General features: G+C 46.0%; 1 protein-coding gene across 4 annotated transcripts in view; it reads left to right on the top strand.

Annotated features, from left to right (window-relative positions):
* The window catches only part of LOC137385150 (E3 ubiquitin-protein ligase ZFP91-like), a 102,755-nt gene extending 97,044 nt beyond the window's left edge, over positions 1-5,711 (top strand). For all 4 annotated transcript variants that reach the window (XM_068060090.1, XM_068060089.1, XM_068060086.1 and 1 more), the window contains 2 exons: positions 3,183-3,282; positions 3,930-5,711. In XM_068060090.1, coding sequence (XP_067916191.1) covers positions 3,183-3,282; positions 3,930-4,152 — 323 coding nt within the window. In that variant the 3' untranslated portion in view covers positions 4,153-5,711. The remainder of the gene's footprint in view (positions 1-3,182; positions 3,283-3,929) is intronic.
* The last annotated feature ends 8,567 nt before the right edge of the window (positions 5,712-14,278 follow it).

Genomic DNA, 14,278 nt, shown 5'->3' with positions numbered 1-14,278 from the left:
GACTAGTGGTGTCCCACAGGAATCTGTGTTGGGGCCTCAATTATTCACATTATTCATTCACGACTTGGATGATGGCATAGTAAGTCATATATCCAAATTTTCTGATGATACAAAGTTAGGCGGCATTGTAGACAGTCTAGATGATTGCATAAAGTTACAAGGAGATATTGACAGACTAGGTGAATGGGCAAAACTGTGGCAAATGGATTTCAGTGTGGGCAAGTGTGAGGTTATCCATTTTGGACCAAAAAACGATAGAGCAGGGTACTTTCTAAATGGGAAGAGGTTAAGTACAGTGGATGTCCAAAGAAAATTGGGGGTTCAGGTGCACAGATCTTTAAAATGCCACGAGCAAGTACAGAAAATAATCAAAAAGGCTAATGGAATGTTAGCCTTTATATCTAGAGGATTGGAGTATAAAGACACAGAGGTTATGCTGCAGCTGTACAAAACCCTGGTTAGACCCCACTTGGAGTACTGTGAGCAGTTCTGGGCACCGCACCTTAGGAAGGATGTATTGGCCTTGCAGGGAGTGCAACATAGGTTTGCAAGTATGAGACCTGGACTAATGGGGTTAAGTTACGAGGAGAGATTACACAAATTAGGCCTGTTCTCTCTAGAATTTAGAAGGTTAAGGGGTGATCTGATTGAAGTCTTCAAGATATTAACAGGAAAACACAGGCTAGATAAAATTAAACTATTTCCACTGGTTGGGGATTCTAAAACTAGGGGGCATAGTCTAAAAAATTAGGGCCAGACCGTTCAGGAGAGATGTTCGGAAGCACTTCACGCAAAGGGTGGTAGAGGTTTGGAACTCTCTCCCACAAACATCAGATGAAGCTAGAACAGTTGTTAATTTTAAATCTGAGATAGATTTTTGTTCAGCAAAGATATTAAGGGATATGGGCCAAAGGCAGGTATATGGAGTTAGGCCGTGGATCAGCCATGATCTCATTGAATGGCAGGACAGGCTCGAGGGGCTGAATGGCCTACTCCTGTTCCTATGTTCCCTTACCTTCCAGTCTTTCATGGGCTGTGTCTGTCCTCTTTTCTCTTTCTATTGTTGTCTTTCTGCCTATTCGTTTCTATCTGTGTGGTTCTCCCTCTGCATCACTCTTTCTATGTGTCTGTCACTCGCACTCTGGCTCTTGCACCCTGGCGTGCACTCTCACGTTCTCCCACTGTATGTGTGGTGTGTGTGTGTGTATATCTCATAAGGACATGAGAAACAGGAGCACGAGTAGGCCATTCAGCCTCTCGAGTCTGCTCCGCCGTTTAGTAAGATCAACCTGAACTCCACTTTCCCACCTCGTCCCCATATCCTTTGATTATCTTAGAGTCCACAAATCTATCAATCTCAGTCTTGAATGAACTGAACAACTGATCATCTTGCAGGAATAGAGAATTCCAAAGATCCACAACCATCTGACTGAAGAAATTTCTCCTTATCAGTCTTATATGGTTGACCTCTTACCGTGACACTAGGCCCCTGTTCAAGACTGACCAGCCAGGCGAAACGGCCTCTCAGGATCTATCCTGTTGAGTTCTCCCAGAATTTTGTGTTTCAATAAGATCACCTCTCATTCTTCTAAACTCCAGACAGCATCGGCCCATTTTACCATGTCTTTCATCAGAAAATGCTCTCATCCCAGTATTCAGTCCAGTTAACCTATGTTGCATGACCTTTAAGGCGTGCACCCTTCCTTTGGTACGGAGACCAAAACTGCAGCAATTCTTCCTTATTCATATTCTGACCCACTTGCAGTAAAGGCCAGCTTACCATTTGGCTTAATTGTTTGCTGTACCTACATGTTAACTTTGTGTTTATTGTACAAAGACACCAAAATGTCTCTTAATACTAACATTTAACAGTTTCCTATCATTTAAAAAGTATTCAGTGTTTCTATTCTTCCTACCGAAAGATTCTGAATGGAACTGACAGGGTAGACATTGAGAGGTTGTTCCCCTAGCTGGGGAATCTAGAACACGGGCACAGTTTCAGGATGAGGGGTCGATCATTTAGGAATGAAATGAGGAGAAATTTCTTCACTCAAAGTGTTGTGAATGTTTGGAATTCTCTACCCCAGAGGGGCTCCATCGTTGACTATATTTAAGGCTGAGGTAGACAGAGTTTTGATCTCTCAGAATCAAGGGATGTGGAGAGTGGGCAGGAAAGTGAAGCTGAAGCCAAAGATCAGCTGTGATTATATCGAATGGAGGAGCAGGCTTAACGGGCCATATGGTCTGCTCCTATTTCTTACATTCTTATGAATAACCATGCATTTCCCCACATTATATTGCATCTGCTACTTTCCTGCCCACTCACTTAACCTGTCTCTGTCCCTTTGCAGACTCTGACCTCACAGCTTACATTCCCAGCAGCTTTGTATTATCAGCAAACTTGGGTTACATCAATCTCAGTCCCTTCATCTAAGTCAGGAATGTAAACTAGCGGAGACCCGCAAAACATTTGTGGTGAAATTACTATCTATATTGCAACAGTACTACTTTAAATGCCCAACCCATGCCACGTCATCCTTACCTTGCCATCCTTCTCATGCCGTACCCATCCTTTCAACCCTCTCATATCATTTCCATCCCATTCCACCCGTTCTTCCTATACCATCCCTTCCATGCCATTCCCCTACTCCCGTGCCATTCCCACCACCATGCCATCCACCCCCACACCGATCCATCCAACCAGAGTAACTTCGTTGTTGGGCTGCCATCACCTTCCGCTGTTCTTATTCTCCACCAACACCCTTCCAACCTGCCGTCGCCACCACCAACCATTGGCAGCCGCGTGTGGATCCTGTGCTCCCGTCCTCCGTGCACTCAGCATGCGCCAGACTCTGCAGACCAAATCCACCCACCAACCCATCAGAACAGTGTGGGCAGACAAAACTCTATTATTTTTATTATCTTTTTATAGATTTTAGATAGCTGAGTTCCCAGCACTGATCTTTCTGGCACTCCACAAGTACCTGCTTACCAACTTGAAAATTGTACATTTATTTTGACTCTGTTTTCAGTCCTTTAACTAATCCTCCATCCATGCCCATATATCACAACCAAGTTCATGGCCGTTATTTTGGGCAACAAGGTTTTGTGTCCCTGTCTCAAACACTCCGCCTCTGTCTGTCTGTCGCATGTTGTCTCTAATCACTCTTTGTGTCTGACAGATCAGCGGGATTACATCTGTGAGTATTGCGCCCGTGCCTTTAAGAGCTCGCATAATTTGGCCGTTCACAGAATGATCCACACTGGAGAGAAGCCTTTACAGTAAGTATCTGAGACAGTTACACATTCTAAGTCCAGAGGTGGGCTCAGAATAGCTTTAATCAGGCTGCCCTCCTTCCCTCTTCATTCCTCTCTACCCGACTGCAAAGCCACACCCGACCTCCCCACCACCAGACGTATGCATGGCCCTCCCCCTCTCCCTGTCCAGGTGTGGTACTGGCCCTCTTTTCCCCCCCCCTCCCCCTGTCCAGGTGTGGACCTGGTCCTCCCCCTCCCCCTGTCCAGGTGTGGACCTGGTCCTCCCCCTCCCCCTGTCCAGGTGTGGACCTGGCCCTCCCCCTCTCCCCCTCCCCCACTCTCCCTCAGTGTGGACCTGGCCCTCCCCCTCTCCCCCTCCCCCACTCTCCCTCAGTGTGGACCTGGCCCTCCCCCTCTCCCCCTCCCCCACTCTCCCTCAGTGTGGACCTGGCCCTCCCCCTCTCCCCCTCTCCCTCAGTGTGGACCTGGCCCTCCCCCTCTCCCCCTCCCCCACTCTCCCTCAGTGTGGACCTGGCCCTCCCCCTCTCCCTGTCCAGGTGTGGACCGGGCCCTCCCCCTCTCCCTGTCCAGGTGTGCGGATGGCACTCCCCTTTTCCCCCTCCCCCTCGCCAAGTGTGGACCTGACCCTTTCTCTCCCTCTCTCTCTCCAGGTGTGAGATCTGCGGCTTCACCTGCCGACAGAAGGCCTCGCTGAACTGGCACATGAAGAAACACGATGCTGACGCTAACTACCAGTTCTCGTGCAATGTGTGCGGGAAGAAGTTTGAGAAGAAGGACAGCGTGGTGGCGCACAAGAGCAAGAGCCACCCGGAGTTGGTCATCGCTGCCGCCCTGGCTGAGAGTGCAGTCCTAGACCCTCCCACCACAACCTGAGACAGACTCGTGCGGTTTGCAACCTCCCCACCCCCTCCCCTCAATGTCAGAGAGGAGGAGGAGAGGGTGGGGGAGGGAGACACAGAGCGAAAGACTCTCCTCATTTCAACTTAACTGGTGTGCACAAGTGGATTGGAAGAAGGACATCTTCAATCAAACCCAGACACCCTCCCCTCCCCCTACTGTTGCTCAGACTGCCTGCCCCTCCGCCTCACCTTGTCTGCAAGGAGAGGCTCAAGCCGAGGCCCAGAGTCATGTGGGGGACCATTCCTCACAAACTGTGAGTGGGCCTGGATCGTTCATGGGCAGGGCACTACGGAGATGGGTGTGCTGGCAGTGAAGTTTGTCACTGCATACACAAGGCAGATGATGACTGCCTGAAGCATCAGCAGATTGATACTGGAGCATGTGATTTGTGTTTCTGTGTGTGTGTGTGTCTGTCAGTTATGTTAATATGGAGGGAGGCATCCTACATATGATCTGAACTGGAGTGGGATTTAGGGGTGCTATCTATCCTTGTGCAATCTGCCAGGGTTAGAGAGAGGGGAAATCAGCCAGGGTTCCTGCTCCTGATTACTGTCCACTGGGTTAGAGGGAGCAGAAATTATTCAGGATTCCTGTGTGAAGAGGGGTTGTGGTTCTGGGCGGTTCCCTCTCCTCCACTTGCTTTCCAATGCAAGGTTAAAAGGACTGGTTGGTTAGGAGGCAGCTCCATCACAGTGACGGAAAGGGACCCATTAAAGAGAAGTTTCATCCAACCATTCAGCCTGCAGTGTCAATGTTGTTGGGAGTGCCTGGGATCTGACTGCTGTCAGAGGCTGGATTAACTCAGGAGCTCAGTGTGCGAGGGGATTAAAACACAGAACCATCTCACATCACTTTCAGACCGCCTGGGAGTCTTCTGACGGAAAGCAGCGAAGTTGCCCCGGGACGATAAGAGTGCGAGCACTTGCGCAATTGTGTGTGTTCACTTATGCATGATGCGCAAGTGACTGAAGGTGTGTGGGTGTGAGTATGTGTACACATTGGTGTAAAGATGTGCGGCACAGGGTTGAGGTCAGACACAAATGAGTGTGAGCACCAGGGACGGTCGTCGTAAGCATGGAGCTGAGAAGGTAAAGGTGAGCTTGTGCACGGGGGTGGCTGTGAACACAAGCTTGTGCAGGTGGTAGTTGTGGATATGTGCACATGGCTGTGTGTGTGTGTGTGAGAATGAATGTGAAAAGGTGTGTGTGGAAATGCACACAAGGAACCTATAAGTGCATGTTTGTGTGTGCCTGTTCCTGAGAGTTGTGCTGAGCTGGATTGGAGGTCTCTCTGCTTCTGATGGTGTAAATACCTGTAGCTAAGTGGGCCTGTAGTCAGACCCTGTCGGAAGGAGTTGATGGCTATAGTTGGATTTATACTGAGCTGGAAATCACACGGGGTTTTTGTTACAGTTTCAAGTTACTGGATTGCATAGACAAAACCATTAGACTCCACTGTGAGCACTGTTTAGTAGAAAGAAATCTGTATAATTAACTATTAAAAAAGAGCAATAAACACAGTATTTTCTTCCATTGTGTTGTCTTTTTACAGGTTCCACTGCGTCTGTCTGCACTGTTATTGTGTCTATTGTGTTTGCCTTTACTCTGTCTTTATTCTGTCTGTCTGCACACTCTGCATGTGTCTGTATTCTGTGTGTGTGCCTGTACACTGTGTTTGTGTTTTTATCCATGTGTCTGCCTGTACACTCTGCTTGTGCCTGTATTTCCCATGTGTCTGCTTGGTCTCTGCATCTAACTGTGTGTCTGCCTGTACTCACCCATGTGTCAATTCCGTGTCTGCTTTTCTTCTCTACATGTTTGTTCCTCTTTGTCTGCCTGTAACGTCTGTACTCTGCGTGTGTCTGGCTGTACTCTGCATATCGTGGTCTTAGCACAAAAGGAGGCCATTTGGCCCGTTGAGTCCGTGTGTTATATGTGTCATAATTCCCTGTCTGCATGTATGTTTCCTGTACAACTCTGCATGTGTCTTTGTTCTGCATCCTTGTCTCTGCCCCTGCTAGGAATGTATCTGTTTCAGCATATAGATACAGGCTGCAGTCCTACCTGTGCCTCCGTTAATAATTGAAACACATCACCAGAAACACTTTGCAGGTTTGTTGAACATACTCATAGCCAGTAGCCAAATGCTGCTGTAGAAGAATAGTTTATTACAGCCAGCTGACCTCAACCTTCCAGGTCCTGTTGCTTTTGATCTCACTTCATTTTTGCTCTTTCCAAGTTGTACTTATCTGTAGCCTTTGCCTCCATGACCCTTGACTCACTTGTGATACCCAAGTTGCTTAGAAAGTTTCAATGTTCAGGCAAGTGAGGCATAGAATGGGTATGGAGTCTCAGAATGCTGAAGGGAATATGAATGTAAATAATGTGACCAAGCTCAACAGCAGGACCTGTGAGCACTGTCCTCCAGCTCTGCACATGACCCCTATGTGGTCACATTCTCACCTCTCTTCAGTCTTTCAATTTTAGATTTTATTTTTAAGTACAGAAATCTAAAATGTAGTAGATTATGCACATTTTGTATGGATTTCAAAATTGCATCTCAATGGCTGCCATCTTTCAGATGAGACACTAAACTCAGGCACCAGTTGCATTCTCAGGTGGAAGTATAAGATCCTGTAGTGTTGTTTCAAATAGGAACAGGGGAGTTCTCAGTGTCTTAGCCAATATTAGTCCTTCAACCACCATCACTAAAACAAATGATCTGGTCATTTATCTCATTACTGTTTGTGGAACCTTGCTGTGCATAAATTGGCTCCAACCTTTTCTATGTTGCAATAGTAACCACTTCAGAAGTTCATAAGCTGTGAAGCTTTTTGGGATGCCCTGAGGTCATCAAAAGAGATCTTGACACACAAGTTTATTTATATAGTGACCCTCTCCCCTTCGCTCCATGCACCATCTGTGTCTCCCTCTTTCTGCCCTTTGTGTATATATGACAGGCCATTGTGTGTCAGTTTGTGCAACTTTGTCTTTGCAGTTTCTGTGAATGTGAGATTACCCTTTCTGTGGTGTGTGTGAGACAGAGCACCTGTCTCTGTCTTGCTCGGTGCCTCTTAAGCCTTATATACTATGACTAAATTCCTGAACATCAGCTTAGCAGCGACAATGAATTCGCTGTCAGTTCTGGACTAGCCCAACTTTAATCATTGTAGAATCAAAGAATGATATAGTACAGGAGGAGGCCATTTGGCCGATCCTAGCAGTTTGGTGTTCAAGCTATCCAATTAGTTTCACTGCCGTTATTTTGAAATTCTTTACCGCAGAGGCCTGTGGATGCTCAGCCAATGAGTATATTCAATACTTCAGAGCAATAGACTTCTGGCCACAAAAGGAACTGGGAAATATGGATAAGGTGGGAAACTGGAGTTGATGCAGCATGCGAATTAGGAGCAGGAGTAGGCCACTCGGCCCTACGAGCCTACTCCACCTTTCAATAAGTTCACGGCAGAACTGGTTACTCCACATTTCCACCTACCCCAGATTACCTTCCAGCCCCTTGCTTATCAAGAATCTATCTACCTCTGCCTTAAAAATATTCAAAGACTCTGCTTCTACTGCCTTTTGAGGAAGAGAATTCCAAGGACTCATGACCCTCTGAAAGAAAACATTTATCCTCATCACTGTCTTAAATGGGCAACCCCTTATTTTTAAACAGTGACCCCTAGTTTTAGATTCTTCCACATCCACCCTGTCAAGACTCCTTAGAATCTTGTATGTTTCTATCAAGTCACCTCTTACTGTTCTAAATTCCAGCGGGTACAAGCCCAGGCTATCCAATGTTTCATCATAAGACAGCCTGCCCATTCCAGGTCTTAGTCTAGTAAACCTCTGTACTGCCTCCAATCATTTGCATCCTTTGGGAGACCAGTACTGTACACAGTACTTCAGATGTGGTCTCACCAGTGCCCTGTATAGCTGAAGCATAACCTTCCTACTTCTGTATTCAATTCCCATCGTGATAAGCTATAAACATTCTATTAGCTTTCCTAATTACGTACTGTACCTGCACACTAACCTTTTGCGATTCATGTACTAGGACACCCAGATCCCTCTGCATCTCAGCTCTGCAATCTCGCAGCATTTAGATAATATGCTTTTTTTATTCTTCCTGCCAAAGTGGACAATTTCCCACTTTCTCCTCCATTTGCCAGGTCTTTGCCCACTCACTTTATCTGTATCCCCTTATGTCCTCTTCGCACGTTACTTTCCTACTTATCTTTGTGTCATCATGAAATTTAGCAACCATACCTTTGGTCCCTTCTTCTAAGTCATTTTATATGAATTGTAAAATATTGAGCCCCTGGCACACCACTTGCTACCTCTTACCAACCAGAAAATTACCCATTTGTGGCTACTCTGTTTCCTGTTAGCTAGCCAATCTTCTATCCATGCCAATATGTTACCCCCTATACCATGAGCTTTTATTTTCTGCAATAACCTTTGATGTGGCAACTTATCAAGTGCCTTCTGGAAATCTAAGTACAATACCAGTTCCCCTTTATCCACAGGACAGGTAACTTCAAGCCTGGCTCCGGTATAAAATTCTAACCCGACCTGAGCCCGAGTCCTTTAATTTTCTTAAATACCCGACCCGAAGCCGACACATATTCGGGTTTGGTCGGGAGCCAGGCATTAAACCAGTGATCGAGTACAGGTGCCAGTTGTTGATGTACCCGTCTTCAGTTAACATCATAAAATTTAAATAAAACACAAAACACTGATTTGTAACAGGCGAAGGTGCCGCGACCCTGAGCACATGCGGGGGGATAAAAGTATCCACTTCAGGAAATCATGCAATGTAACAAACAAGCTTCTGAACTGTATCAAGTTCCGATGTCATTAATAAAACAAAATCTCCGCGGAGAACTCAGGTTAGGAAGTTTAATCTCCCATTCGCAGATAATTTTAAATCCTTGGGGCAAGTATAGATTAAAGCAAGAGCTCAGTTGATGTTTCTGTACTTACTGCAGTTACTGGTATCTTCCCCGGGCTTGTCAGTTTCTCACGGACTTGATCTCAGAGTGTAAGGGGTTGAGTTAATTTCATTTGGGTGCTTTATGTTGGAAATTGTAGCCGTTTCCCCTGCTTACCCCCTCCCCACCCACCCTTACCTCTGATTTCTGTTTACCCTGACCTCTGTCCACGTCCAGCCCGACCCTACCCAAGCCTGAATTTTGAAGCTGGAAGAGAGACCCAACCTGATCCCAACATGTCGTCAAGTCCTATCTGGTTCGGGTCGGGTAGCTATGCGCTAATGTAACTCCTTCAAAGCACTCCAATAAATTGTTTAAACATGATTTCCCTTTCAGAAAACCATGTTGACTCTGCCTGTTTACCTTGAATTTTTCTAAATGCCCTGCTATAACGTCTTTAATAACAGCTTCTAACATTTTCTCTAAGACAGATGTTAAGCTCACAGGCCTGTAGTTTCCTGCTTTCTGTCTCCCTCTCTTTTTGAATAAAGGAGTTACATTCGCTATTTTCCAATCTAATGGAACCTTCCCCGAATCTAGGGAATTTTGGAAAATTAAAACTAACACATCAACTATCTCGCTGATCATTTCTTTTCACACCCTAGGATGAAGTCCATCAGGACCCGGGGATTTGGCAGCCCGCACTTCCAACAATTTGTTCAGTACCACTTTTCTGGCGATTGTAATTTTCTTGAGTTCCTCCCTCCCTTTCATTTCCTGATGTACAGTTAATACTGGGATGTTACTTGTATCCTCAACAGTGAAGACTGATACAAAATATCTGTTCAATTCATCGGCCATCTCCTTATTATCCATTATTAATTCCCCAGACTCACTTTTTATAAGACCAACACTTATTTTGTTAACTTTTTTTAAAAAAAGATCTCCAGAAACTTGCTATCTGTCTTTATATTTCTAGCTAGCTTTCTCTTGTACTCTAATTCTACCTTCCTTATCAATCTTCTTGTCATTCTTGGCTGTTTTTTATATTCTGTGCAATCTTCTGCCCTGCCTCTAATCTTTGTGCAATTATAGGCTTTTTCTTTAAGTTGTAAAAGTTCAGCCATAATCTTACTGAATGGTGGAACAGGCTTGAGGGGCTGTATAACCTACTCCTGTTCCTATTTATGTTCTAATCCCTACTCTATTTCTCCCACCTCCTAATCAACTTCCTATTGACTGCTTTCTTTTCATTTATCTGTGTGCAAGACAATGAAAGGAATTATCTTGCCATTCTTGAAACAGGCCTTTATTAGCCGAGGCATAGAATATAGGGAAGTTATGATGGAGCTGTATAAAATGTTAGTTAGGCCACAGCTGGAGTACTGTGTACAGTTCTGGGCAGCACACTATAGGAAGGATGTGATTGCACTGGAGAGGATGCAGTGGAGATTCACCAGGATGTTACCTGGGCTGGAGCATTGAAGCTATGAAGAGAGATTGAAAAGGCTAGGGTTGTTTTCCTTAGAAAAGAGGAGGTTGAGGGGGGATATGATTGAGGTATACAAAATTATGAGGGGCATTGATAGGTTAGATAGAAGAGACTTTTTCCTTTAGTGGAGGGGTCAGTAACAGGGGGCATAGATTTAAAGTAAGGGGCAAGAGGTTTAGAGGAGATTTGAGGAAATTTTTTTTCATCCAGCGGGTTGTTGGAATTTGGAATAGACTGCCTGAAGAGGTGGTAGAGGCAGAAATCCTCAACATTTAAGAAGTATTTAGATGAGCACTTGAAACGCCATAGCATACAAGGCTATGGGCCAAGTGCTGGAAAATGGGATGAGAATAGATGCTTGATGGCTGGCACAGACACAATGGGTCAAAGGGCCTGTTTCTGTGCTGTATAACTCTGACACACATGGGCCCCCGCCCCATTTTTATATTGCTTGTTTGGTTGAGAGAAAGTCCAGGGTCACCACACTGCACGCATTCTGCACTCGTTACCCACACCTCAATGTTACAACTGCTACAGCTGGCATTGTCTGTAACAGCCATTTCTTGTTCAAGTTGGAGTTTTTCATCATCCTTTCTTTGAATAAGCCACAATTATAATTCAATTTCTTTTTTGGGCATTGAAGTTTTGCCTCGGAAAAGCTTCTGTTTTGAAAATTTGGTGTTTTCTATCCTTATCCAACTTTTAAATCCCAGTTACGTGGGGTCAAAAGGGGTTCAATTTCTCCAGCATCTATTTGCAGTACTTTGGGAGACGGCCGGAGAGACATCTTTTCTGCCCCAAGGTTTGGAATATCCAAATTTCCGTCACTGCATTGTTCTTGGCTGTTGGCAATCAGGCAGCTGGCAAATTTTACTGCCTGCACAGGTCTGATCCCCTTAACTGCTTCTTCAACCACAATCTGTAACCTCAAGACCTGGCATATCCCCCACTCTACCATTAACATCAAGCCAGGAGACCAACCCTGGTTCAATGAAGACTGCAGGAGGGCATGCCAAGAGCAGCACCAGGCATACCTCAAAACGAGGTGTCAACCTGGTAAAGCTACAACACAAGACTATCTGCGTGCCAAACTGCATAAGCAGCATGCGATAGACAGAGCTAGCGATCCCATAACCAACGGATCAGATCAAAACTCTGCAGTCCTGCCACATCCAGCCGTGAATGGTGGTGGACAATTAAACAACTAACTGGAGGAGGTGGCTGCACAAATATCCCCATCCTCCATAATGGGGGAGCCCAGCACATCAGTGCGAAAGATAAGGCTGAAGCATTTGCAACAATCTTCAGCCAGAAGTACCGAGTTGATGATCCATCTCGGCTTCCTCCTGAAATCCCCAGCATCACAGATGCTAGACTTCAGCCAATTCAATTCACCCCACATGATGTCAAGAAATGACTGAAGGCACTGGATACTGCAAAGGCTACGGGCCCTGACAATATTCCGGCAATAGTACTGAAGATCTGTGCTCCAGAACTTGCCGCACCCCTAGCCAAGCTATTCTAGTACAGCTACAAGACTGGCATCTACCCTGCAATGTGGAAAATTGCCCAGATATGTCCTGTACACAAAAAGCAGGACAAGTCAAACCTGGCCAATTACCGCCCCATCAGCCTACTCTCAATCATCAGTAAAGTGATGCAAGGTGTCATCAACAGTGCCATCAAGCGGCACTTGCTCAATGATGCTCAGTTTGGGTTCCGCCAGGGCCACTCCGCTCCTGACCTCATTACAGCCTTGGTTCAAACATGGACAAAAGAGCTGAACTCAAGAGGTGCGGTGAGAGTGACTGCCCTTGACATCAAGGCAGCATTTGACTGAGTATGGCATCAAGGAGCCCTAGCAAAACTGAGGTCAAAGGGAATCAGAGGGAAAACTCTCCGCCGGTTGAAGTCATAGCGAGTGCAAAGGAAAATGGTTGTGGTTGTTGGAGCTCAATCATCTGAGCTCCAGGACATCATTGCAGGAGTTCCTCAGGGTAGTGTCCTAGGCCCAACCATCTTCAGCTGCTTCATCAATGACCTTCCTTCAATCATAAGGTCAGAAGTGGGGATGTTTGCTGATGATTGCACAATGTTCAGCATCATTCATGATTCCTCAGATACTGAAGCAGTCTGTGTAGAAATACAGCAAGACTTGGACAATATCCAGGCTTGGGCTGATAAGTGGCAAGTAACATTCGCACCACACAAGTGCCAGGCAATGACCATCTCCAACAAGAGAGAATCTAACCATCTCCCCTTGACATCCAATGGCATTACCATCGCTGAATCCTCCAATATCAACATCCTAGGGGCTACCAGTGACAAGAAACTGAACTGGAGTAGCCATATAAATACTGTGGCTACAAGAGCAGATCAGAGGCTAGGAATCCTGTGGTGAGTAACTCACTTCCTGACTCCCCAAAGCCTGTCCACCTCTACAAGGCACAAGTCAGGAGTGTCATGGAATACTTTCCACTTGCTTGGGTGGGTGCAGCTCCAGCAACACTCATGAAGCTCAACACCGTTCAGGACAAAGCAGCCCGCTTGATTGTTTGTAGATGGGGTGCCATTAACTCCCTCCATCACCGACACACAGTGGCAGCAATGTACCATCTACAAGATGCACTGCAGCAACACACCAAGGCTCCTTGGACAGCACCTTTCAAACCCATGACCTCGACCAACGAGAAGGACCTGCAAGTTCCCATCCTGACTTGGAACTATATCGCCATTCCTTCACTGTCACTGGGTCAAAATCCTGGAACTCCCTTCCTAACAGCACTGTGGGTCTCCCTATCCCATATGGACTGCAGCGGTTCAAGAACGCAGCTCACCACCACCTTCTCAAGGGCAATTAGGGATGGGCAATAAATGCTGACAAAACCAGTGACGCCCACTTCCCACGGATAGATTAAAAAAAACTTGTCTGGATGGCTGCAGCTCCAACATGAAGAAGCTCGACACCATCCAGGAAAAAGCAGCCTGCTTGATTGGCACCCCATACACAAACATTCACTTTCTCCACCACGATTGCTCACAGGTGGCTGTCCAGCTTCCACTGCACTGCTGTGTGGCACTTCAGCTATGTGAAGCATCTCCCTCACTCTTGGCTTGCCTGTTTGGGAACTTTTCTTGTCCCTATTTCAATTTTTAAAGAAGGCTTTTGCTAACAATACCTCTGGTGCACTTGCTTCAACCTCTCATTTTTTATCTTAGCTCCTTCACTTTATCTTAGCTCCATCATGGCCTCTTTAAATTCTACTGGCTTTCCTTTAGCCTCTTTAGTCTGTACTGGTCCCAGTGCCCTTTGTGGGAATTTTGGGACTTCCTCAACCCTCTGCAGAATTTTGTTTGTTCCCCTCAGTTTCCCCAATCTCAGTGGTCTGTTCTGAACCCTCTGGATACACAGTATTGTGCTTCCTGCCATGTCATTGCCCAGCAATGTCGACCCCCTGCATTGGTTAACGCGGAATGACCCAACCTTTACTACTCCATGACTGAATTACTCTGTGGGTAGTCTTGAACTGGAGGAACCTTCAAGCATTTGCCAGTAAGCCTGTTTACTGATACCATGGTGTGTTCTCTTCATTTGGGTGACATCTCTGTAAACTTTCTCGCTGCTTCCTCTCTTCTCTGCAATTGTGCGCTCTCTATTTTCAACTGTAAGTCTC

Source organism: Heterodontus francisci, chromosome 28 (assembly GCF_036365525.1).
Source record: "Heterodontus francisci isolate sHetFra1 chromosome 28, sHetFra1.hap1, whole genome shotgun sequence".
NCBI lineage: Eukaryota > Metazoa > Chordata > Chondrichthyes > Heterodontiformes > Heterodontidae > Heterodontus > Heterodontus francisci.
The sequence above is the reverse complement of the archived record's forward strand: the minus strand, read 5'-3'. Positions and strand labels throughout refer to the sequence as shown.